This window comes from Amblyraja radiata, chromosome 7 (assembly GCF_010909765.2).
Source record: "Amblyraja radiata isolate CabotCenter1 chromosome 7, sAmbRad1.1.pri, whole genome shotgun sequence".
Taxonomy (NCBI): Eukaryota; Metazoa; Chordata; class Chondrichthyes; order Rajiformes; family Rajidae; genus Amblyraja; species Amblyraja radiata.
Window position 1 is genome coordinate 90,363,282 of NC_045962.1, and position 26,715 is coordinate 90,389,996.

Consider the following 26,715-nt stretch of genomic DNA (forward strand, 5'->3'; position numbering starts at 1 on the left):
ACCCCTCCCTTCAAAGGAGATTGGAAATTGAACGTGACAAATGCAGCAGATATACCCCGACTACAGATAGTAAAAGATCCGCACAGGCCAGTTAATACTACCTGTTTTTGCCACCACCAAGGCACAGGTATATTCTGGGGAAACAGTACTTGTATGTCAACTCAGGCAGCCACCATTATCGGCCCACCCCGACCAGTTAATGGCACATATTTTGTATGTGGATCCTGGTCCTACCCATGGTTACCAGGAATGCCGCCGGCTGACGAGGCAGCTTGGGAACGACTAAAAGGACCCCATCACTGGACAGGGTGTTGTTATGTTGCATATGTGGTCCCACGTATGAGAAGCATGAGCCAGTTGCACCAGCACACGGGGATTTCCAAGCGAAGCCTAGCAAAGGCTGAGCAATTTTTTATGATACTCTTCCCGTCGTTTGGTAGTATAATAGTGTCACGGGAACTAATTACAATGGCCTCCGCTTTAGAGACACTTGCTAATGCCACTGCCATCTCCTTAAGTGCAACCCAGGAGGAGGTAGAAGGGGTAACAGCTGAAATGGTAGCTATTAGGACCGTAGTATTACAAAATAGAATGGCCTTAGATTTTATCCTGGCAGAAAAGGGAAGGACATGTGCAATAATAGATCGAGAATGTTGCACTTTTATTCCCGATGCTTCCTCCAACATAACCAACTTGGCTGCCCATATCAAAGGTTCAAAGGTTGTATTTATTGTCACATACACCTAGGTGTAGTGAAATTCTTTTTGCCAATGCAGCACATAAAAAAGAATACAAACATAGCAATAATAAATAGCTTCAACATAAAAACATAAAAACATCCCCCCACAATGGTTCCCATTATGGGGGAAGGCACAAAGTCCAGTCCCATCCCCAATGTTCACCCATAGTCGGGCCTATTGAGGCCTCCACAGTTGCCTTCACGGAGGCCCGATGTTCCAGGCCGTCCTCGCCGGGTGATGGTGTTCCGGCAGTCGGGAGAGTCCTCTCAGCGGCTTGGGAACCCTGGAACGGCCGCCTCCCTGCTCGAGACCGTGGCTTCCGGAGCCGACAAGGCCGCGCCGAATGGAGCTCAACTGGCGATCTCGTCGCGAGATCCCAGGCTCCCGATGGAAAGTTTCAGCGCCGCCGCCCGCAGCTCCGCGATGTTTTATCAGAATGGAAGTAGCTAAAATAAGGAAGGTAGGAGCTGAATTCCATGGTTATAGCTCCGGTGGAGTTTGGTGGCCATTTAATATGTTTGGAGGGACTTGGGGAATGATTGTCCATTATGGATTGATTGTATTAATAGTTGTACTCGTAATTTGTCTGATGCGATGCTTATGGTCTTTCGTATGTACTCGGCAAGGACTGTAGTTATCAAAATTTTGATAAAAGGATGGAATGATGAAGCCGAATAAAGTTACAAAAATAAGAAAAAATTAAAATAGGTTTCTGGGCTAGCTTATAGCTTATATTTAGTGTCAAATTAGGCTTGCCTCAGGTTGCAGTGTGTGGGATAATAAACACCATAACATTGTCTCCCAAGTGAGGAAGTGACAGAGAAAGAAACAGCTAGTCACATCTTTGAAGTAAGATGCCGTAAACCAAATGACCAATGTTTATGGGGGAGGAGGCAATAAAGGAAGAGAGAAACAGCTAGTCACATCTTTGAAGTAAGATGCCGTAAACCAAATGACCAATGTTTATGAGGGGCGAAGTGACGAGAGGATCCAGGGAAGTGGAAAGATAAGATGCCATAAACCAAATGGCCTATGTTTATGAGGGACCAAGTGACAGGGAGGAAGCAGCGAAAGAGCTAGGATGATCTCTTTGAAGATAAAATGACCTAAAAACAAATGGCCAATGTTTTTAGTATATCTTGTACCATGTAAACAAAGGGCCTTTGATGTGATGCCTTTTCCTGTACCTCTGACCATGATTAATGTCTGTGGAATGTGCTAAGGTGACAAAGAAACACTATATAATGCGATGTAATTCTGTTGTTCAGAGAAGGGGACCGAGGACAGTCGAGTGTCTATATTGGTCACATAGCTGGAATTCTCGCTCCCTTCCATCGGCCGATGTTAAGTAAAGTTTTGAACTGGTCTACCAAACAGTTTGTGTGGTGTCTGTTTATTAAGAAGCGAACCTGGTTTAGTAGTTATAAAAGTAACTTTTTCAGCTCCTGCGGGTCATCTGCTTCCACTGCCTGTACCCCATCGACCATGGTCCCACATCTCCCTGGACTTCGTTACCGGCCTGCCCCCATCCAGTGGTCGCACCACCATCCTGACCGTGGTCAATAGATTTAGCAAGATGGCTCACTTCGTGCCCCTGCCCAAGCTTCCATCAGCCAAGGAAACTGCCGAGCTCATGTTACTCCACATCTTCAGGCTCCATGGTCTCCCCGTCGATGTGGTCTCCGACCGGGGACCCCAGTTTGCTCTGTGTTCTGGAGGGAGTTCTGCACGCTTGTGGGGGCCACCGTGAGTCTGACGTCCGGATTTCATCCCCAGTCCAACGGCCAAACTGAAAAGAAGAATCAGGAGATGGAGACGGCGCTGCAGTGTATGGTGTCCAAGCATCCCTCCTCCTGGTCCCAGCAGTTGTTGTGGGTGGAGTACGCCCACAACACTCTGACTAGCTCGGCCACTGGGCTCTCCCCTTTCCAGTGTGCCTACGGGTTCCAGCCTCCACTGTTCCCGGCGCTGGAGAAAGAGGTTTCCTGCCCGTCCATCCAGCCCTTCATTCGTCGCTGCCGCAGGACGTGGACCCAAGCCAGGGCGGCTCTTCTCCACTCCGTGGACCGTTACGCCACGGCTGCCATCCGTCACCGCACCCAGGCCCCCACCTACCTCGCGGGCCAGAAGGTGTGGCTGTCGACCCGGGACCTTCCCATGAGGGTGGAGTCCAAGAAGTTGGCACCCAAGTTCATCGGTCCCTTTGAGATCCAGAAGGTCATCAACACAGCGGCTGTGAGGCTCAAGTTGCCTCGTTCCATGCGGGTCCATCCTACGTTCCACGTGTCCAGAGTAAAGCCAGTCCGGGAGAGCTCCCTGGTCCCCGCAGTCCCTCCTCCACGTCTCATCGACAGAGGCCCCGCCTTTACGGTACACCGCCTCCTGCGCTCCCGCCGTCACGGGAGGGGTCTCCAATACCTGGTCCATTGGGAGGGTTACGGTCCAGAGGAAAGGTCCTGGGTTCCTGCTCGACACATCCTGGACGCCTCCCTCATCAGGGAGTTTCACCGGCGTCACCTCGACCAGCCGTCCAAGTCCGCCCCTGAGACTCTGTCCCCTCTTCCGTCTGAGGGGCCTAGTGACGACGAGACAGAGCTTTCCTCTGATGCCATGGAGGAGGATGCGGACATGGATGTCTCGGACGAATATTAGCCGTCCTCCGGTCCCCCTCCTCCCACCCAACTCTGCGTGGGATTGGGTTTATTTTCTTTATTGTTTTTTTTGTTTTGTTTTGGGACGTCAGGAGCCGTCCCTTGAGGGGGGGGGGGGGGTTCTGTCACAGTCAGCCCTCTCCTCATTCTCATCCACTTCACCTACCAGCACTTTTCCACCGGTCCCTCCTTCTCCTCACCTGCCTGCCACTCCCCTCTCATCAGCCCAACTCTCCTCACCTGTTGCACTCAGTTGCCTCTGATCACCTATTAACCCGGTATATAGACTCTCCTCACCGTTCACACTGTGCCAGATTGTTCTCAGCATTCATGCAAGACTCTCCAGCGATTTCCCGACTGCCTACACGGAATCGAACCTGCCTGCCCCTGACCGTTCCGTCCTGTCGTCTTCCTGGATATCACCTCAGCCTTCTGTCCCCGACCACGGCCTTCGTCCCGTACCTCCTGGTTTCTGTCTGCCTCTCTCCTGGGCTGTTTGGTTTATCCCTGCAACGGCTCCTCGACTTCCTGCCTGGCTTCGACTCTCCTTTCGTCTGTCCCTCGCTGGTTTGTTTGCATCGTGTGTTGGATCTCCTGGTTACCGGACCTTCCGCTACCCCGACTACGTCTCCTGCCTGGGTGATCAATGGTCCGCTCGGACTCGGCGGGCTGAAGGGCCTGTTTCCGTGATGTATCCCTAAAGTCTATAGTATTGCACACCAATGCCTCTACTTCCTTAGTAGACTAGGCATGTCTCTAATGATGTTACTAATGTCTGCAGATGCACTCTCTAATTGGGATGCAAGAAATTGCAGAGAGTTGTAGATGTTGCCCAGTCCGTCGTACACACCACACTCCCCACCATTGTAGATGTAGCCCAGTCCCACACACACCACACTCCCCACCATTGTAGATGTAGCCCAGTCCCACACACACCACACTCCCCACCATTGTAGATGTTGCCAAGTCCATCACACAGACCACACTCCCCACCATTGTAGATGTAGCCCAGTCCATCACACACACCACACTCCCCACCATTGTAGATGTAGCCCAGTCCCACACACACCACACTCCCCACCCCACCATCGACTCCATCTACACTTCATGCTGCTTCGGGGTCGTTTGAGGTGGCTACTGTAGTTACATGTAAAAGACACATGAAGAGAGACACAAAAAGCTGGAGTAACTCAGCAGGACAGGCTGCATCTCTGGAGAGTAGGAAAGACACTTGGGCAGGTACATGGATAGAAAAGGTTTTGAGGTAAATGCGCCAAATAAAGGCAACCTGGACAGCATGGACAAGTTGGGCCGAATGGCATCTTTCCCTGCTGTATGTCGCTAAGCACAATTCTTATATCATTTATATACTGTTACTTCCCAACAGTCATCAGGCAACTGAACCATCCTACCACAACCAGAGAGCGGTCCTGAACTACTATCTACCTCATTGGAGATCCTTGGACTATCCTTGATCAGACATTGCCGGCTTTACCATGGATCATCACCTTGTCGTGGTGGAGAAGCTTGTGTGGACCTGAGATCCTGAGAGCGATGCCATCTGGAGCTATGCTCCTGGTAGGGCCACCCATGGCGGTATGGTCGAGGGGGAGGTCTCTGACAAAGAGCAATCCAACCAAGACCTCCACGGTGGAACAGGCGGAGGATGATGGCTGACCTTAGTGGAGCGTCACAACGGCTGGGAAGGCGGATGAAGGCTGCAGCAGAAAAGGTCGTCTTGGACTCCATGCCACTGGATCCTGACCCAGACCTGTCAAGGACTGTGGGGTGGCTGTCTGTGCGCCAGTCTCCCCACGTTAAACAAAGTCAGGCACAGGTGTCCTCCATGAGAGGACAGTCAGACTCGTTTCGAGTGACCGCCGATGATGAAGAACGTCATTCCCTTTATCCTGTATCTGTACACTGTGGACGGCTCGATTGTAATCATGTATTGTCTTTCCGCTGACTGGTTAGCACGCAACAAAAGCTTTTCACTGTACCTCGGTACACGGGACAATAAACTAAACTGTAAACTGTAAACAAAAATTGTTTTTGAATTATAAGTGCATATATTACACTTACCAATTCAAAATGGAAGTGCTGGACTAGATTAGAGTATTTTCAGTTTAAAGACTGTGGTTTTGGAGTTCAGTGTGAAGTTATCTCTGTCGGCTGCTGGTGACGGATGTGTTACACACAGAGCAAGTTTCCTGCTTATCCGTTACTCAATAAAAAAGCAAATGTTGGAGGAAATATTTATCTTTCAAATGAACAACACGAGATTGTGACAGAATTCACAGGCCAAAGGTTTGGTCAAGGGTGTGGTGTGGTGATAGAAAATAGGTGCAGGAGTAGGCCATTCGGCCCTTCGAGCCAGCACCGCCATTTAATGTGATCATGGCTGATCATCCACAATCAGTGCCCCCCGTTCCTGCCTTCTCCCCATATCCCCCGACTTCGCTATGTTTAAGAGCCCTATCTAGCTCTCTCTTGAAAGTATCCAGAGAACTGGCCTCCACCGCCCTCTGAGGCAGAGAATTCCACAGACTCACAACTCTGTGTGAAAAAGTATCTCCTCGTCTCCGTTCTAAATCAAGTCAAGTCAAGTCAAGAGAGTTTATTGTCATGTGTGCCAGATAGGACAATTAAATACTTACTTGCTGCAGCACAATTGAATATTGTAAGCATAAATACAGAACAGATCAGTGTGTCTATATACCATAGACCAGTGGTTCTCAAATGGGGGTACGTGAAGGCACTCCAGGGGGTACGTGAGATTTTAAAATATAGGCCTACATATATGTAGGCCTATATTTTTGCGCTAGTTAGGGGGTACTTGGCTGAAAAAATATTTCACTGTACATCACTGAAAAAAGTTTGAGAACCACTGCCATAGACCATATATATACACATAAATAAACAGATAAAGTGCTATAGGCTGTTATAGTTCAGAACGTGTTTGATGGCGAGTTTAATAGCCTGATGGCTGTGGGGAAGTAGCTGTTCCTGAACCTGGATGTTCCAGATTTCAGGCTCCTGTACCTTCTACCTGATGGCAACCTGATATCTAAATGGCTTACCCCTTATTCTTAAACTGTGGCTCCTGGTTCTGGACTCCCCCAACATCGAGAACATGTTTCCCACCTCTAGCGTGTCCAAACCCTCAATCTATATTACTAAAAGTCTGATCTTGACCACTTCCTGTTGTTCTGTACATTGATTTTAGAAAAAACGCTGCCTCTTACAGCTGTGATTTTTGGCCATCTTACTCAGAGTCCTCCTCCGCCTTGTAGGACAAGAGGATCTTTCCCATCAATGAAAAATAAAAGAGTTATTAGTGTTTAAAAAATGTTGAGATTCTCTCTTCTGAAGGACACACCCCTTCCGGAGAGACTATAAAACCCAGAAGTGTTGAGTGCCTCAGTCAATCTCAGCAAGATGGGGGGAGAGAGCGGATCACGTCTCTCAGTCTGAGCTGTGAACAACGCTGAACTCATGTCTACTAAACTGTGAGTGTGGTTTTACTGACCTTGAGTGCCCTTAATGTGGTTTAAAAATGAAAATGTGGTTGGTTTGAAGTGAAGCGCTGCAAATGGCTGTTGGTGGTGGTTGGTTTGAAGTGAATCACTGCAAATGGCTGTTGGTGGTGGTGGTGGTTGGTTTGATGTGAATCACTGCAAATGGCTGTTGGTGCTGGTGGTGGTTGGTTTGAAGTGAAGCACTGCAAATGTCTGTTGGTGGAGGAAACATGACAACTTCCTTTTGGCACTATATATTAATATTAGATAAAACGCTACCACTTATGGCTGTGATTTTTGGCCATCTTACTCAGTCCTCCTCCGCTCATCAGGTGTAGAAGTTTCTTCCCATCAATGAAAAATAAAAGTGTTATTAGTGTTTAAAAAATGTTGAGAATCTCTGTCAATCACTCCATGAAGGCCACGTCCCTTCCGGTGGGAGGGGGTGGGATTATAAAACCCGGGAATTGTGGGTGTGGCTCGGTCTCTGCAAAATGGGGGAGGGAGATGTCATGACTCTGTCTAAGCAGTGAATCAACTGAACGCACTGAATGTCTACTGAACTGTGAGTGTGGTGTTTATGTGGTGCTTTGTGGGGTTTTATGGTGGTTTTATGTTGGTTGCAACCTGCTTGAAATGGTATGAAACACATTTGAATGTGGTGGCCTTGCACCCTGCATGAAATGGTATGAAACTGCATTTGAATTTGGTGGCCTTGCACCCTGCATGAAATGTTATGAAACTGCATTTGAATTTGGTGGCCTTACACCCTGCTTGAAATGGTATAGAAACATAGATTTGAGGTGCAGAAGTAGGCCATTCGGCCCTTCGAGCCTGCACCGCAATTCAATATGATCATGGCTGATCATCCAACTCAGTATCCCGTACCTGCCTTCTCTCCATACCCCCTGATCCCATTAGCCACAAGGGTCACATCTAACTCCCTCTTAAATATAGCCAATGTCCTGGCCTCAACTACCTTCTGTGGCAAAGAATTCCAGAGATTCACTACTCTCTGTGTGAAAAATGTTTTTCTTATCTCGGTCCTAAAAGACTCCACCCTTATCCTTAACCTGTGACCCCTTGTTCTGGACTTCCCCAATATCGGGAACAATCTTCCTGCATCTAGCCTGTCAAACCCCTTGAGAATTTTGTAAGTTTCTATAAGATCCCCCCTCAATCTTCTAAATTCTAGCGAGTACAAGCCGAGTCTATCCAGTCTTTCTTCATATGAAAGTTCTGACATCCCAGGAATCAGTCTGGTGAACCTTCTATGTACTCCCTCTATGGCAAGAATGTCTTTCCTCAGATTAGGAGACCAAAACTGTACGCAATACTCCAGGTGTGGTCTCACCAAGACCCTGTACAACTGCAGTAGAACCTCCCTGCTCCTATGCTCAAATTATTTTGCTATAAATGCTAACGTACCATTATCTTTCTTCACTGCCTGCTCCACCTGCATGCCTACTTTCAATGACTGGTGTACCATGACACCCAGGTCTCGTTGCATCTCCCCTTTTCCTAATCGGCCACCATTCAGATAATAATTCAGTATGAAACTGCACTTGAATTTGGTGGCCTTGCACCCTGCTTGAAGTGGTACAATACTGCACATGAATTTGGTGGCCTTGCACCCTGCTTGAAGTGGTATGAAACTGCACTTGAATTTGGTGGCCTTGCACCCTGCTTGAAATGGCATGAAACTGCACGAATTGGTGGCTTTGCACCCTGCTTGAAATGGCATGAAACTGCACTTGAATTGGTGGCCTTGCACCCTACTTGAAATGGCATGAAACTGCACTTGCATTTGGTGGCCTAGCACCCTACTTGAAGTGGTATGAAACTGCACTTGCATTCGGTGGCCTTGCACCCTGCTTGAAGTGGTCGGAAACTGCACCTGAATTCGGTGGCCTTGCACCCTGTTTGAAGTGGTAGGAAACTGCACCTGAATTCGGTGGCCTTGCACTCTGCTTGAAGTGGTATGAAACTGCACTTGAATTTGGTGGCCGTACACCCTGCTTGAAATGGTAGGAAACTGTATTTGAATTTGGTGTCCTTGCACCCTGCTTGAAATGGAATTTCAAGGAATAGTCATGTGTCAACTGCCCGCCCACCAGGCGTGAGTGAACTGCCAGCACATCAGGCTTCAGTGACTGAGCTGCCACCCCAATAATCCATTTGGCCCACAATGTCCATACTAGCCCTCTGTAAATCAGTCCCTTCAGCCCACAACACACATACTAATGCTCCAGAAAGCCCCCCACACCCCACCCTCACTGGCCACCAATATTGGAATTGGTGGAGAGGTGGAACATTGGGGGACCTGCCCTCCCATGTCAACATGGTACCCAACTGGTCCCACTTAGTCTAGTAATCTTATAGGTTTCAATAAGATCACCTTTCCTCCTTCTAAACTCCAGAGTATACAAGCCCAGCCGATCCATTCTCTCAGCATATGACAGTCCCGCCATCCCGGGAATTAATCTTGTAAACCTACGCTGCACTCCGTCAATAGCAAGAATGTCCTTCGTCAAATTAGGGGACCAAAACTGCACACAATACTCCAGGAGTTGTCTCACTCAGGCCCTGTACAACTGCAGAAGGACCTCTTTGCTCCTTTACTCAACTCCTCTTGTGATAAAGGCCAACATGCCTTTCTTCACTGCCTGCTGTACCTGCATGCTTACTTTCATAGACTGATGAACTAGGACCCACAGATCACGTTGTACTTCCCCCTTTCCCAACTTGTCACCATTTAGATAATAACCTACCTTCCTGTTTTTGCTACCAAAGTGTATAACCTCACATTTACCCACATTAAACTGCACTTGCCATGCATCTGCCCACTCACCCAACCTGTCCAAGTCACCCTGCATTCTCATAGCATCCTCCTCACAGTTCACACTGCCACCCAGCTTTGTGTCATCTGCAAATTTGCTAATTGGCTGTGGGCCGAGCATCAAAAATGTGTCTAGAAATCGATTTTCGTGACTCACGTCACGGAACTACATGACATTTTCCACAGATTTCGAAGAAATATAATTGGGAAGGAAGTCATAACTCGCCATTGCCAAAAGTTGCACATTAATTAATTAAACTAATTAGAAAATGAGATCGGGAAAGTAAGCGATCTAGTGGCCAATGCCCATATTACACCAAGGACAGCCTATTTCCGTGTTGCAGTCCATTTAAACTACATATTATTATACCTATATATATATATATGACTTGTAAATATGACTGTAATCATATATAATTAAGTATGATTATATTATATAAAAAGAATATGATGAATATAATTGTGAGTGATTTTTTAATATTGCGAAGTTATGGCGACAACAATATAGCACTTTATTCAACTGTGTCCAAGGTGACTTGTATAGGGTGGCAATATTGAGAGTAATAACTCAATGGTGATTATGTCACATGAGGTGTATCGTGCCATGAACAAGCTGCCCAACAACAAAGCAAGTGGCTTGGATCATATTTCTGCTGAACGTCTTAAGTATGCGAGTATGAGGATACTCCTCTCCTTGCTATTTGTTTTACTGGCTTTATGATTCATGGCTTGTTACCAGACTCAATGTTGTCTGTTCTGTTAGTGCCGGTCATTAAGGACAAAGCTGGTAAAGTAGGCAGCCTAAATAATTACAGGCCCATAGCTTTAGCCAGCATATTGTCAAAAGCTTTAGAAAGAGTTCTGCTGGATAGAGTGAATGATTTTGTTAACTCTACAGATAACCAGTTTGGTTTTAAAGCTAAACATGGCACTGGCTTATGCATATATGCCCTAAAGGGGATTGTAAACAAATATAGTCAAATGCTTCCAAAGCATTTGACCGTGTTAATCACAGAAAGCTGTTTGTTAAAATGAGTCAAAGAGGGGAGCCTAAATACATTGTGAGAATTCTGGCCTACTGGTATGCCCACAGGACTATGCAAATAAAATGGGGCAATAGGGTCTCAGCCCCATTTGGGGTTAGCAATGGTGTTGGACAAGGGGGAATTTTGTCCCCAGTCCTTTCTAATCTTTATATTGATGACCTGTCCAAGCAATTGAAAGCCTGTAATACTGGGTGCATGATTGGTAATATTTTAGTGAACCATATTATGAATGCAGATGATCTTGTGGTCTTTAGTCCATCTAGCGCTGGTCTACAGCAGCTCCTTACTATATGTTCTGTGTATGGTGTGGAACATGACATTAAATATAATGCTTGTAAGAGTGCTGTTATGATCTGTAGAATCAAAGAGGATAAATGTCTAAAATGTCCTGATTTTAAATTGTCTGACAATAATCTTAGTGTCTGTAATAAGGTAAAATATCTAGGGCATTTTATTACAGAACAAATGACAGATGATGAGGATATTTATAGGCAACGATGCATGCTGTATGTACAGGCGAATATTCTCTTGCGTAAGTTTGGTGCGTGTGTAGATGTGGTGAAGGTGTCGCTATTTAGAGCATATTACACACCTCTATACTGTGCACCTGTGGTCGAACTATGGAAAGACAAGTTTGTAGAGACTAAAGGTGGCATATAATGATGCCATGAGAACACTGCTAAGGAAACCTAGATGGTGTAGTGCTAGTAACATATTTATGGCTGCAGGAGTCAGCACTTTAGAAGCTATCCTAAGAAATCAAATGTATAAATTCATTTGCAGGATAAATAATAATAATAATAATAATAATAATAATATATCGTTTATTGTCATTGCACGTCAGTGCAACGAGATTTAGTGTGCAGCTCCACTGATGTACAAGAAAGGTAAATAAATACAATACATAAATAAACAAGCTGAATTGATTGACTCTAAAAATGTAATTATTGTGGCCTTGTCAAACATAAGGTTTAGCACTCCACGCTACGAATCCCCGTTGTGGAGACACTGATATCGGTGTCTCGTTGTAGGACATTGATCATTGTTTTATTCTGGATTTTAATTCATGTATTGTGTTTTTTTTTTAATATATAATTTATGTCTTGACACAACTTGACAGTCACCGGCAGTCGCTTGAAAAATCGCCTAATTGGGACAGGCCCATGACCTTTCTCCTCGATTGTCAGTGAGACCCAGCGCAAATTGGAGGATCAGCACCTCATATTTCACTTGGGCAGCTTACACCCCAGCGATATGAACATTGACTTCTCTAACTTGAAGTAACCCTTGCTTTCCCTCTCTCTCCATCCCTCCCCCACCCTAGTTCTCCCACCAGTCTGACTGTCCTCCTAATTAAATGTTTGCTTCGTTGTCACCTTCCCCTAGCTCACGATGATCTATTCTACAATTTCCTTGATATTTGTCTCCTTCGACCTCTCGCTTTCACACCTTACCCTTGCTTATCTCTATCTCTCCCTCTCCCCTGACGCTCAGTCTGAAGAAGGGTCTGGATCCAAAACGTCACCCATTCCTGCTCTCCAGAGATGCTGCCTGACCCGCTGAGTTACCCTTGCATTTTGTGTCTATCTTCAATGGGAACACGCTGAGACAATAGACTATAGACAATAGGTGCAGTAGCAGGCCATTCGGCCCTTCGAGCCAGCACCACCATTCAATGTGATCATGGCTGATCATTCACAATCAGTACCCCGTTCCTGCCTTCTCCCCATATCCCCTGACTCCGCTATCTTTAAGAGCCCTATCTAGATCTCTCTTGAAAGTAGCCAGATAACCGGCCTCTGAGGCAGAGAATTCCACAGACTCACAACTCTCTGTGAGAAAAAGTGTTTCCTCATCTCCGTTCCAAACGGCTTACCCTTTATTCTTGAACTGTGGCCCCTGGTTCTGGACTCCCCCAACATCGGGAACATGTCTCCTGCCTTTAGCGTGTCCAAAGCCTTAATAATCTTATATGTTTCAATAAGATGCCCTCTCATCCTTCTAAACGCCAGAGTGTACGAGCCAAGCCGCTCCATTCTCTCAGCATATGACAGTCCATGGCCGTCCGAAGGGGGGGGGGGGGTAGTGCGTTGGGTGCGACCGCACCCCACTTTTTTTCCTCAGAGTTAAAAAAATTCATAGGGAAAAAAATTTACTGGTTTCGGCCGGCGGGATGATTTGAAAAAAATATTTGCGACCATCCGCGCCTGCGCAGTGGGGGGGGGGGGAGCTGGTGACAAATGACGCAAAAATGACGCGATCTCGCCGCGCGTGCGCACAGTGGGCGGGATCCGATTGCCGCCATTTTCATTGCATCGCCTCGACGCCTCGGGCCTAGTTTGTGTGAGTGAGTGGGGCCTGAAATATAGCGTTGTGTTGCGGGGAGGGAGGGAGGGGGAATCTAGTTGTTTTGTATCGGGGGTGTTAAACTACCCGCGATATAAGGGTCCAATCCGACCCGCGGGATGATTTGGGGGAAAATAGGAGATCCCGTTTCTCCGGGTGGGGGGGGTGCGATGTCTGCCCCCCCCTCCCCCCTCCCCCGTCCATCGGCTCCATCCTCGGCGCCGGAGCGGGAGCGGCCCCATCGGTCTGTCTGTCCGGGGAGAACGTTCTCCCGTCGCCGGACGGGAAGCGGGAACGACTGACTCTGAACCCAGTCCTGGCAGCGGCCGTGACCCAACAACAGGTGCTGCTCCGGCCGGGTCTACGCCCCCCCCCCACTCGCCTTTCCCCACCGCCCGCCCCCGGGCCCTCGCCTTCCCCCCACCCCCCACTCGCCTTTCCCCACCCCCCAGCCCCCGCCCCACTCGCCTTCCCCCCCCCCCCCCACTCGCCTTTCCCCCCACCCCCACTCGCCTTTCCTCCTCACCACCTCCTCTGCCCCTTCCCCTCTCTCTCTCTCTCTCTCTCTTGTACGCCCCCCCCCCCCACCCTTATCCTGGGACCCATCCTCTCCACCCCACACTGATCCCAATTCCCCATCTATTCAGTCCTCACTGCCATCCCCTGTGCTCTCCTCCCCATCTGCCACCCCCCCCCCCCCATCTATTCATCCTGCACTGATCTCCCTATCAACCTCGCATTGATTCTCCTGCCACCCCCACCCCCCCAATCACTCCTACACTGGTCCCCCAATTCATCCTGTACTGACCCCCTTCCCATCCATCCTACACTGTCTTCCCCATTCATCCTGCACAGAACCCCCCATTCATCCTGCACAGACCCCCTGATCCACACTGTACTGACTCACCCCCATTCATCCTGTGCTGAGCCTCCCATTCATCCTGCACTGATCCCCCCCATCCATCCTGTACTGATTACCCCCATCTATCCCATACTCCCCCACTGACATTCCCCGCACTATCCCCTCACAATTTTACCTACTCAACCAACATGCACTAATTCCCCTGCCTCAATCCATCCATTCTGCACCGATTACCTTCTCACCCCCCCCCCCCCATCTATCCATCCCGCACTGATTTACCCCCCCCCCCCCCATCTACCCCGACCCTACGACCCTACTGCGTTGGAAATGTCTTCAGAGCGAACATTGACAATGTTTGATAATGGAATGCAGTCAAATGTGTTTTAATTCTCACTGTTATTATTTGTTTTAATCTATAATGATGGACAAGTGAAACATTAAAACCGCAGTGTCAATTGTCACATCTACCGTTGACACGTTATTACAGAAATCATTTTAATGGCAAATCAATGTTCTTAATATGGAGTATCAGTACTGTAATTATTTATTGAGCAACATTCACAGCTGTACATTGGATTAATCCAAGTTTTACTTCTACAGTTGGTCATATACATCACAAATTTGGTCAGCAGATATTTCAGTTGTAATTTTAATGTTAATTCTGAAGTGGGAATGCTGGAAACAGCGTTTATCAATATATTTAAAAAAATCTGGTGCATACAAACTTGGTATCTTCATTGCTGTTCAGATTGTTAAGGATTTGGACACACTAGAGACAGGAAACATGTTCCCGATGTTGGGGGAGTCCAGAACCAGGGGCCACAGTTTAAGAATAAGAGGTAAGTCATTCAGAACGGAGACGAGGAAACACTTTTTCTCACAGAGAGTTGTGAGTCTGTGGAATTCTGTGCCTCAGAGGGCGGTGGAGGCCGGTTCTCTGGATACTTTCAAGAGAGAGCTAGATAGGGCTCTTAAAGATAGCGGAGTCAGGGGATATGGGGAGAAGGCAGGAACGGGGTACTGATTGGGGATGATCAAATTGAATGGCGGTGCTGGCTCGAAGGGCCGTATGGCCTACTCCTGCACCTATTGTTTATTGTCTATTGTCAATGTGATCATGACTCAACTCTGTGTGAAAAAATGTTTCCTCATCTCCGTTCTAAATGGCCGACACCTTATTCTTAAACTGTGGCCCCTGGTTCTGGGCTCCCCCAACATCGGGAACATGTTATCTGCCTCTAGCGTGTCCAAACCCTTAATAATTTTATATGTTTCAATAAGATACCCTCTCATCCTTCTAAACTCCAGACTATAGAAGCCCAGCCGCTCCATTCTCTCAGCATATGACAGTCCCGCCATCCCTGGAATTAACCTTGTAAACCTACGCTGAACTCCCTCAATAGCAAGAATGTACTTCCTCAAATTTGGAGACCAAAACTGCACACAATACTCCAGGTGTGGTCTCACTAGGGTCCTGTACAACTGCAGAAGGACCTGTTTGCTGCTATACTTGTGTCCCGTGGAGTTACTCCATCATCTTGTGTCTATTCTTATTTTTCAGCAGCACAAGAGGTTTGTAAACACAATACTCAATAGAGTGCTTAATAAACAAAGCAAATGTTCAGCAAATATAACACGTGTACACTTGGAATGGACAGGTTTAGATGGGTTTGGGCCAAACGCAGGCAGGTGGGACTAGTGTAGATGGGACATGTTGGCCGGTGTAGGCAAGTTGAGCCGAAGGGCGTTTCCAAGCTGTATCACTCTGTGACTAACAAATATCATTATCATACAAAACTTTATAAAATATAATATAACATAATCTGTAATGATTAGTATAGGAGTAAAGAGATTCTTCTTCAGTTGCACAGGGCCCTGGTGAGACCACTTCTGGAGTATTGTGTGCAGTTTTGGTCTCCTAATTTGAGGAAGGATATCCTTGCTATTGAGGCAGTGCAGCGTAGGTTCATCAGGCTAATCCCCAGGATGGCGGGACTGTCATATGAGGAAAGATTGGAAAAATTGGGCTTGTATTCACTGGAATTTAGAAGGTGAGAGGGGATCTTATAGAAACGTATAAAATTATAAAAGGACTGGATGAACTAGATGCAGGAAACATGTTCCCGATGTTGGGGGAGTCCACAGTCTAAGAATAAAGGGGTAACCATTTAAACTGAGATGAGAAAAAACTTTTCACCCAGAGAGTTGGGAATTTATGGAATTCTCTGCCTCAGAAGGCAGTCGAGGGCAATTCACTGGATGAATTTAAAAAAGAGTTAGATAGAGCTCTAGGGGCTAGCGGAATCAAGGGATATGGGGAGAAGGCAGGAATGGGGTACTGATTGTGGATGATCAGCCATGATCACAATGATCGAAGGGCCGAATGACCTCCTCTTGCACCTATTTTCTATGTTTCTATGTAATATATATATTGTCAGCCATGACCGAGGGTGAGCTTACAAACTAAAGTTTGTACTATATAGAATTCATTGCCACAGACGGCTGTGGAGGCCGTCAATAGATATTTTTAAGGCAGATTGACAGATTCTTGATTAGTACGGGTGTCAGGGGTTATGGGGAGAAGGCAGGAGAATGGGGTTAGGAGGGAGAGATAGGTTAGCCATGATTGAATGGCGGAGTAGACTTGAGGGGCCGAATGGCCTAATTCTGCTCCTTCAACATGAACTTATGAAAAGTATAAGAGATGCTGTGTTAAAAAGGCAGCAAACATCATCAGAGACCCACACCACCCTGGCCATGCTCTCATCTCGCTGCTACCATGGTGAAGAAGGTACAGGAGCCTGAAAACCGTGACGTCCAGGTTCAAGAACATCTTCTTCACAGCAACCATCAGGTTCTTGAACACCAGAAACTCCAACTATGATTATTGGTTAGCACGCCACAACAGCTTTTCACTGTACCTCAGTACATGTGTCAATAACTTTATCCGCACCATTTCACTGTACCTTAATTGGTAAATGTGACTATAAACTGACCTTGAGACCATGACACCTTGAATCTATCTATCTGGCCACGCTCTCATTTCTATCCATGTACCTACCCAACTGTCTTTCGTTCTCTCCAGAGATGCCGCCTGTCCAGCTGAGTTACTCCAGCTTTTTGTGTCTCTCTTCATGTGTCTTTTACATGTAACTACAGTACCCACCTCAACCAACCCCAAAGCAGCGTGAAGTGTAGATGGAGTCGATGGTGGGGAGTGTGGTCTGTGTGATGGACTGGGCCACATCTACAATGGTGGGGAGTGTGGTGTGTGTGATGGACTGGGCTACATCTACAATGGTGGGGAGTGTGGTGTGTGTGGGACTGGGCAACATCTACAATGGTGGGGAGAGTGGTCTGTGTGACGGACTGGGCAACATCTACAACTCTGCAATTTCTTGCATCCCAATTAGAGAGTGCATCTGCGGACATTAGTAACATCATTAGAGACATGCCTAGTCTACTAAGGAAGTAGAGGCATTGGTGTGCAATACTATAGACTTTAGGGATACATCACGGAAACAGGCCCTTCAGCCCGCCGAGTCCGAGCGGACCATTGATCACCCCGTACACTAGCACTATCCCACACACACTAGGGACAATTTACAATTTTACCAAAGCCAATTAACCTACAAACCCGCACGTGTTTGGAGTGTGGGAGGAAACCGAAGATCTTGTAGAAAACCCAGGCAGGTCACGGGGAGAACGTCCCTCACAGCGACCCCCCCACGCCGGGCCCTAATTGTTCTTCACGGCGGTCCCCATACGCTGCACTCCCATTGCCTTCCCCTCCTTCCTAAAGGAACATCCTTTAGTTCTGAGGCTGTGCCCTCTAGTCCTAGACTCTCCCACTAGTGGAAACATCCTCTCCACATCCACTCTATCCGGGCTTTTCGCTGATCGGTGAGTTATGTTGAAGACCAACTGAATGAGCAGGAGAATCGAGGCCGGGTGGAAACCAAAGGTCTTTTATTTCACAGCAACCGTACAGAATACACGTTGAAGCAACGCCCGCTTATTGAAGCCAAGCTCACGGTTCCAGGCAGAAACAGGAAAAACAAACCACTCTTTTGTAGAAACCACGAGCTGCAGATACTGGTGAATACACACAAGGACACAGAGTGCTGGAGTAACTCAGCGGGTCAGGCAGCATCTGTGGAGAACATGGATAGGCGACGTTTCACAGAGTGCTGGGGTAACTCAGCGGGTCAGGCAGCATCTGTGGAGAACATGGATAGGTGACGTTTCACAGAGTGCTGGAGTAACTCAGCGGGTCAGGCAGCATCTGTGGAGAACATGGATAGGTGACCTATCACAGAGTGCTGAAGTATCTCAGTCCAATAGGTGGAGCAAAGGGGAAGATACAGAGTGCAGAATATTGTTCTCTGCATTATAGCGCATCAGTTCTAGAGACAAAGTCCAATGTCCGCAATGGGGTGGAGGTGAATCGGACAGTACCCTAGCTTATGGAAGGACTGTTCAGAAGCCTGATAACAGGGGAAGAAGCTGTTCCTGAGTCTGGTGGTGCGCTCTTTCAAACTTCTGTACCTTCTGCCGGACGGGAGCGGGGAGAAGAAGGAATGGGACAGGGACAGGGAGAAGTAGGGTGGGACAGGGACACGTCTTTGATGATGTCGGCTGCTTTCCCGAGGCAGCGTGAAGTGTTGAGTCAACATATCTTTAGGTTTCGGGTTATTATGAGTCCAGTGTCTGCAATGGGGTGGAGGTGAACCGGACCGTACCCTCGTTCACCCCTAGTGGACATTGGACTTTGTCTTCGTCTGTGGTTGGACACCATGTGTGTCTTCATCATCTCCAGCGCTCCATTGATACAGTGGTTCTTGGACACTTTCATTTACAGGCATATTCCCAGGACTCAAGAACCTGAACTGTTTTTGAGAGAGGTTCAGCAGACTTTATTCCTTGGAGCACAGGAGGATGAGGGGTGATCTTATAGAATTGAGTATGATGAGGGGGATAGAGAGAGGTGAATGAGAGAATCTTTTGCCCAGAGTAGGGGAATCAAAAACCAGAGGACATAAGGTTAAGGTGTGGGAAAGATTTAATAGGAACCTGAGGGGCAACCTTTTTACACAAAGGGTGGTGGGTGCCTGGAACGAGCTGCTGGAAAAGGTAGATGAGGGGAAGGGGGGGGGACTATCACAACTTTTAAGAGAGATTTAGACAGGTTCATGGATAGGACCGGTTTGGAGGGATCTGGGCCAAACACGGGCCTTGTATAGATTGTCCATGTTGGTCAGTGTGACAAGTTGGGCCGAAGGTGCCACATTCAGATTGGACACATCCCCATATGGTGATTCTGCGGAGCTCAGTAGAAGTCACTGGAGACTTGCCAGAAATTCTAGTAGGAAGGAACTGCAGATATTAATGGGTGTTTTTAAGGCAGAGATAGATAGATTCTTGATTAGTGCGGGTGTCAGGGGTTGTGGGGAGAAGGCAGGAGAATGGGGTAAGGCGGGAGAGGTAGATCAGCCATGACCGAATGGTGGAGTAGATTTGATGGGGTGAATGGTCTAATTTCTGCTCCAAGGACTTGTGATGCCTCGCCAATCCATGTACTCCAGAGATGCTGAGTTGCTCCAGCAATTTGTGTCTTTTGTTGGGAAGGGGTGGTATGGGGTTGGGGGAAGGGGGTGGTGGTGGGGGGGGAGCTGTCTAAATGGTGGTGGATGTCTGCCCAGTGACTGAGGATGAGCGTGATTTATTGAATTGGGATTCTTCGCTTCTCTTTATGAGGCCTTTATGAGCCAGGAGTTTGAGCAGGTTGCTCCTGAACTTCACCCCGATGAAGGCGTAGAGGATTGGGTTGATGCAGCTGTGAAGAAAGGCCAAGCACTGGGTGGCCAGCACGGCCCTGTCCAAGTGTTCACGTTGGATGCAGGAGACTTTGATGCGTTTGACTCTCACCAGCATGTCCACAACCATGGTTAGATGGTAGGGCAGCCAGCATGCCAGGAAGGCCAGCACCACCGCGATGATGACCTTCATGGCTTTCTGCTTCAGGAAGCCCTTGGTCTGGCACAGTTTCCACACAGTGACGGAGTAGCAGAAGACCATAGTGGCCAGCGGCAAGAGGAAGCCGATGACCAGGCGACAAACTTTGATGCCCAGTTTCCACGGTTTGTCAAAATCACCATCGTGTTCCTCGTTACAGACGGACCGGTCATTGCCGTAGAACACTTCATTGTAGAGGACGGGCGAGGACAGGAGCAGGGCCACGAGCCAGACGATGGCACACACCAGTTTGACCATCCACGGCCTCTTGTGGCCGTGCGACTGGGCAGAGCGGACAATGGCCAGGTAGCGGTCCACGCTGATGCAGGCCAGCAGGAGGATGCCACTGTAAAAGTTCACCTCCTGCAACATATTGATCACCTTACACATGGCGTCACCAAACACCCAGGGAGACACGGCGTCCACTGCCCAGAAGGGCAGGGTGAGGGCAAAGAGCAGGTCGGCCGTGGCCAGATGGAGCAGGTAGACATCCGTGGATGAGATGGAGCGGCGGTTGTGAAGGATGACCACCAACACCAGTACATTCCCCGTCACGGCCAAGAGACACGCCAGGCTGTAGACCACCGCCGTGATGGTCTTCATGGTCACAAACTTTCTTATTTCACATGAAAATGTGTCTGGATCGATAATGAAGTCTTCAGTTCCGTTTGTGGACCACGGGAAAGACATTTTCTGGAACGAAAAATAGATTCGCAAATGAGATATTTAAGAAAGTTTAACAAAGTTTAAGAATGTTTATCAAACCCACTGACTCCCATGGCTATCTGGACCACACATCTTCCCACCCTGCTTCCTGTAAGGACTCTATCCCCTACTCCCAATTCCTCTGTCTACGCCGCATCTGCACCCAGGTGAGGTGTTCTACACCAGGGCATCGGAGATGTCCTCATTCTTTAGGGAAGGGGGGTTCCCTTCTATAGATGAGGCTCTCACCAGGGTCACTTCTATACCACGTGACTCTGCTCTCACTCCCCATCCCCCCTACTCGTAACAAGGGCAGGGTCCCCCTTGTCCTCACCTTCCACCCTACCAGCCGTCATATACAGCAGATAATCCTCCGACATTTTCGCCACCTCCAATGGGATCCCACCACTGGCCACATCTTCCCATCTCCTCCCCAGTCTGCTTTCCGCAGAGACCGCTCCCTCCGTAACTCCCTGGTCAATTTGTCCCTTCCCACCCAAACCATCCCCTCCCCAGGCACTTGCCCTTGCAACCGCAGGAAATGCTACACTTGTCGCTTTACCTCCCCCCTTGACTCCATCCAAGGACCCAAGCAGTCTTTCCAGGTGCGGCAGAGGTTCACCTGCACCTCCTCCAACCTCATCTATTGCATCCGCTGCTCTAGGTGTCAGCTGCTCTACATCGGTGAGGCCAATCGTAGGCTTGGCGATCGCTTCGCCCAACACCTCCGCTCGGTTCGCAATAACCAACCTGATCTCCCGGTGGCTCAGCACTTCAACTCCCCCTCCCATTCCCAATCTGACCTTTCTGTCCTGGGCCTCCTCCATGGCCAGAGGTAGTCCCACCGCAAATTGGAGGAGCAGCACCTCATATTTCGCTTGGGCAGTTTACACCCCAGCGGTATGAACATTGACTTCTCCAATTTCAGGTAGTCCCTGCTTTCTCCCTCCTTCCCCTCCCCTTCCCAGCTCTCCCACAGCCCACTGCCTCCGCCTCATCCTTTATTCTTCCTGTCCCCCCCTCCCCCACATCAGTCTCAAAAAGGGTCTCGACCCGAAACGTCGCCTATTTCCTTCGCTCCATAGATGCTGCCTCACCCGCTGAGTTTCTGCAGCATTTTTGTCATGAGATGTTGAGATTGTTTTAGAGATACAGATTGACAAAGAGGGTGATGGGTGTATGGAACAAGCTGCCAGAGGAGGTGGTTGAGGCAGGGACTATCCCAATATTTAAGAAAGTTAGACAGGTACATGGATGATAGACACAAAAAGCTGGAGTAACTCAGCGGGACAGGCAGCATCTCTGGAGAGAAGGTATTGGTGACATTTCAGTCGAGACCCTTCTTCAGACTGATCACAAAGGTCCCGACACGAATTGACACCCATCTCCACAGATGCTGCCTGTCCCGCTGAGTTACTCCAGCTTTTTGTGTCTATCTTCGGTTTAAACCAGCATCTGCAGTTCCTTCCTACACGTGGATAATATGACAGGTTTGGAGGGTGTTGGACAGGTGGGACTGGTGTAGATGGGACATGTTGGCCGGTGTGGGCAAGGTGGGCCGAAGGTAGGGTTGCCAACTGTCCCGTATTAGCCGGGACATCCCGTATATTGGGGCTAAATTGGTTTGTCCTGTACGGGACCGCCCTTGCCCCGTATTTGACCGCTACTACTCGGGTCGAGGGGACTGACGGGTCGGACCCCGCCTCGCCCGTCCCGACGTAGTGCAGCCCATGGAGTGCAGCAGCAGCAGCAGCAGTGCCTCGCCCATGTCCCTGTCGATCGGTCGGCAGCCCGGCCTTCGGACCTTCGCTTACCGCCGACACCACCACCACCCCTCCTTCTCACGGCCGATCATCGGTTCATGAGTTAGACGGGGTGCCGGACTTTGACCCCAGGTCAAAACTCCTCAACTGGCCCGCCGCTGGGCTTTGTGTGCAGTCCAGCACCCGGGCCAACTCATCATTCACCCAGCCAAGGCCGATTCGGTCAACGAATTGGCGTCGGGAATTTGTCCCTTATTTTGACATTTTGTCCCTCATTTGGGAGTTGGCGAAACTCCGTACAGACAGCACCTGTGTGGAAGATCTAACCGGTGTCTCTGGCGCTATAAAGCAGTAGCACTACCCGCTGCGCCACCGTGCTGCCCACGAGCCGGGCAAGTGGACGCTGTGTCTGGCTGGGTGACTAAAGAAGTTCCTCATCATCTCCTTTTTGCTTCGGCCTCTGGTTCCAGTCTCTCCCACTGGTGGAATCTGTCGCTATGACATCAACTTGCAAGCAATGCGCATCACTAATGATACAGTTACTCACACATCAACAGTAACCATTGACAAGTAATTAAACTGTTAATAAAGCTGCAAGATGCAACAAAGTCACGTCACAAGAAACTGCAGATGCTGCAATGCTGATAAAACACTAAGTGCTGGAGGAACTCAGTGAGTCAGGCAGCACCTCGAGAATAAAGAAGTGTCATGACCCAAACCGTCACCTATCCATGTTCTCCACAGATGCTGCCTGACCCGCTGAGTTACTCCAGCACTCTGTGAAACGTCACCTATCCATGTTCTCCACAAATACTGCCTGACCCGCTGAGTTACTCCAGCACTCTGTGAAACGTCACCTATCCATGTTCTCCACAAATACTGCCTGACCCACTGAGTTACTACAGCACACTGTGTACTTTTTCTACAAGCACCTTAATTCCTTGTATCAACATCTGTGGGTGGAATGGACAGACGACATTTAGGGTCGGGACCCTTCTTCAGATGTTAGTTAGTTAGTTTAGTTTATTGTAACGTGTACTGAGGTACTGTGAAAAACGTTTTTGTCGCGTGCTATCCAGTCAGTGGAAAGACTACACATGATTACAATTAAGAGACTAATGTTTAGTCCAGTAAAGTCCAATTAAAGATAGCCTGAGGGTCACCAATGAGGTAGATGGGAGGTCAGGACCGCTCTCTAGTTGGTGAGAGGACGGTTCAGTTGTCTGATAACAGCCGGGAAGAAACTGTCCCTGAATCTGGAGGTGTGCGTTCGTTTTCACACTTCTGTACCCCTTGCCCGATGGGAGAGGGGAGAAGAGGGAGTGACCGGGTGGAGACTGGTCCTTGATGATGCTGCTGGCCTTGCCGAGGCAGCGTGAGGTGTAGATGGAGGCGATGGAAGGGAGGTTGGTTTGTGTGACGGTCTGGGCTGTGTCCACAATTCTCTGCGATTTCTCGCTGTCTTGGACGGAGCTGTTCCCAAACCGTGCTGTGATGCATCCCGACGCGAGAGAGTTGAACGTAAACGCGAGTGAATAAAAGCCTTTACCTGCCAGTTGAAAGGATGCGATCGTCTCTACAAGACGCCAAGCCTCAGGAAGACAAAACCAACAGCGTTCAACGAGACTAATTCACTGCGTTTTGGAGAGAGGGGAGAGGTGGAGGGTGAGTCTTCAAGTGAGTGAAAGCAGAAGTGGTTCAGCAAATCATGCTGCCTTTATCAATTGTGTAATGAGGAAGGATTAGTTAGCGATCTTGTTGTGCAGAGCCCCTTGGGCAACAGTGACCATAATATGGTGGAACTCTGCATTAGGATGGAGAGTGACACGGTTAATTCAGAGACGAGGGTCCTGAACTTAAAGAAAGGAGACTTTGAAGGCATGAGACGGGAATTGGCTCGGACAGACTGGCAAATGATACTCAAAGGGTTGACGGTGGAGATGCAATTACAAAGATTTAAAGACCGCATGGATGAACTCCAGAAATTGTTCATCCCTGTCTGGCGAACAAATAAAACGGGGAAGGCGGCTCAACCGTGGCTGACAAGGGAAGTCAAGGATAGTGTTAAATCCAAGGAAGATGCATATAAATTGGCCAGAGGATGCAGCAAACCAGAGGACTGGGAGAAATGTAGAACTCAACAGAGGAGGACAAAGGGGTTAATCAAGTGGGGGAAATAGAGAATAAAAGAAAGCTTGCGGGGAATATAAAAACTGACTGAAAAAGCTTCTTTAGATATGTAAAATGGAAAAGATTAGTGAAGACAAATGTAGGTCCCTTACAGACAGAGACAGGTGAATTTATAATGCAGGGCTGCCAACTCTCACGCTTTGAGCGTGAGACTCACGCCCTCAAGCAAACTCTCACGCCCTCACGCTGATCAGAAATTTCTCACGCTCAGTGGTGAGAAATTGTGTGATCAACGAAAATTTCAAAACTCGGATAAACTGCATGGTCCGCGGGTGTTGGAGAGCAGGAGCTGCGGGAGGGATGGGAGCAGAACCAGCGGCTGGAACAGATGCGGGGAGCCGGGACTTGCGAGTGTTTGCCGGGGCCGGCGTGTCACTCTCTGCAGCTCTGGCCATGGAGCAGCTCCGGACAGTGCGAGTGTCCCGGGCGTCGGAGGCGTCGGATGCGTTGCGCCGCTGCCGCTGCCGCGAGAGTCTCTGTGCCGAAGGGACAGATTCTCAAAGGGAGGTACAGAGAGAGAGAGGGGAAGGAGACAGGGAAACAGTGGGGGGAGAGAGATGGAGGTGAGAGGAGAGAGAGGGGAGAGATAGGGGGTGGAGTGAATGGAGAGAGAAGACGGAGAGGGGGGGGGAGGTAGGGGAGAGAGGGGGAGAGAGTGAGGTGGGAGGGGGGGGGAGTGAGAGGGAAGAGAGAGGGGGTGGAGAGGGTAGGAGAGAATGGGAGAGAGAGGGGGAAGAGAGAGGGATGGTAAAAGAGAGAGGGGGAAGAGGGGGAGAGGGGGAAAGAGAAACGGGGGAAAGAATGAGAAAGGGGGCAAAGAAAAAGATAGAGAGAGGAGAAAGAGAGGGGAGAGAGGGCAAGGGGAAGAGTGAGGTAGGAGGAAGAAATGGAATAGAGAGGAGAGAGGGTGGAAGAGAGAGCGGTGAGAGGAGAGACAGAGAGAGAGGGGAAAGAGAGAGGGGAGAGTGTGTGGAGAGGGAGAGAGAGGGGGAGATAGAAACATAGAAAATAGGTGCAGGAGCAGGCCATTCGGCAGTTCGAGCCTGCACCGCCATTCAATATGATCATGGCTGATCATCCAACTCAGTATCCTGTACCTGCCTTCTCTCCATACCCCCTGATCCCTTTAGCCACAAGGGCCACATCTAACTCCCTCTTAAATATAGCCAATGAACTGACCTCAACTACCTTCTGTGCCAGTGAATTCCAGAGATTCACCACTCTCTGTGTGAAAATTGTTTTTCTCATCTCGGTCCTAAATGATTTACCCCTTATCCTTAAACTGTGACCCCTTGTTCTGGACTTCCCCAACATCTGGAACAATCTTCCTGCATCTAGCCTGTCCAACCCCTTAAGAATTTTGTAAGTTTCTATAAGATACCCCCTCAATCTTCTAAAATCTAGCGAGTACAAGCCGAGTCTATCCTGTCTTTATTTATATGAAAGTACTGACATCCCAGGAATCAGTCTGGTGAACCTTCTCTGTACTCCCTCTATGGCAAGAATGTCTTTGAGCATTGGGCATTGTGACATCACACGATGGAACGTTCACCAAGGGCTGGGGCTGGGGCTGGGGCTGCTTCTATGGATGAGAAGCCAGTTTATTTTTTAAATATTGAGGGTGGGGGGGTTGAGAAGGATTTGATTAAAAATGTGTACATAAACACGACAATATGTAATCAGGAGTGGATACTTTGAAAGAAAAGTGAAATCTCTACCGAAATGGAAAAGATCTCGGCGATTCTGCGTCTGGTTTCGGAGTTGCAAGAAATCAAAGGAAGAAAGGCGGCCGGCAGCCGGACGGATGGACGTCGGCAGGCACACCGTTTTAATATATAACTAGACCAAGTGCAGACCCGTTGGGTCTGTTTCCCCAACGGCGTTTGCTGGGGGGGGGGGGGGGGCTGTGGCATCACACTCACATTAACCACCCCCCAAACACACAGGTGGGGGGAGGGGGGTGAGAAGAGGGGAGAGGAGGAGGAAACGGGACAGATTTGGGAGGGAAAGGAGAGCGGGGTAGGGGGTGAGAGATGGGGT

General features: G+C 48.7%; 2 protein-coding genes across 2 annotated transcripts in view; both read right to left on the reverse strand.

The window, feature by feature from the left end:
* The window catches only part of LOC116975639, a 613,100-nt gene that overhangs the window by 382,033 nt on the left and 204,352 nt on the right, over positions 1-26,715 (reverse strand). The window lies entirely within an intron of this gene.
* LOC116975663 (C-X-C chemokine receptor type 2-like) lies at positions 19,679-20,620 on the reverse strand. The gene has a single exon (XM_033024988.1). The coding sequence runs from the start codon at positions 20,618-20,620 to the stop codon at positions 19,679-19,681; it is 942 nt and encodes a 313-aa protein (XP_032880879.1).

Excerpts from the sequence above, each read along its gene's own strand:
- LOC116975663 (XM_033024988.1), bottom strand. The coding sequence starts at position 20,620 with ATGAAGACCATCACGGCGGTGGTCTACAGCCTGGCGTGTCTCTTGGCC.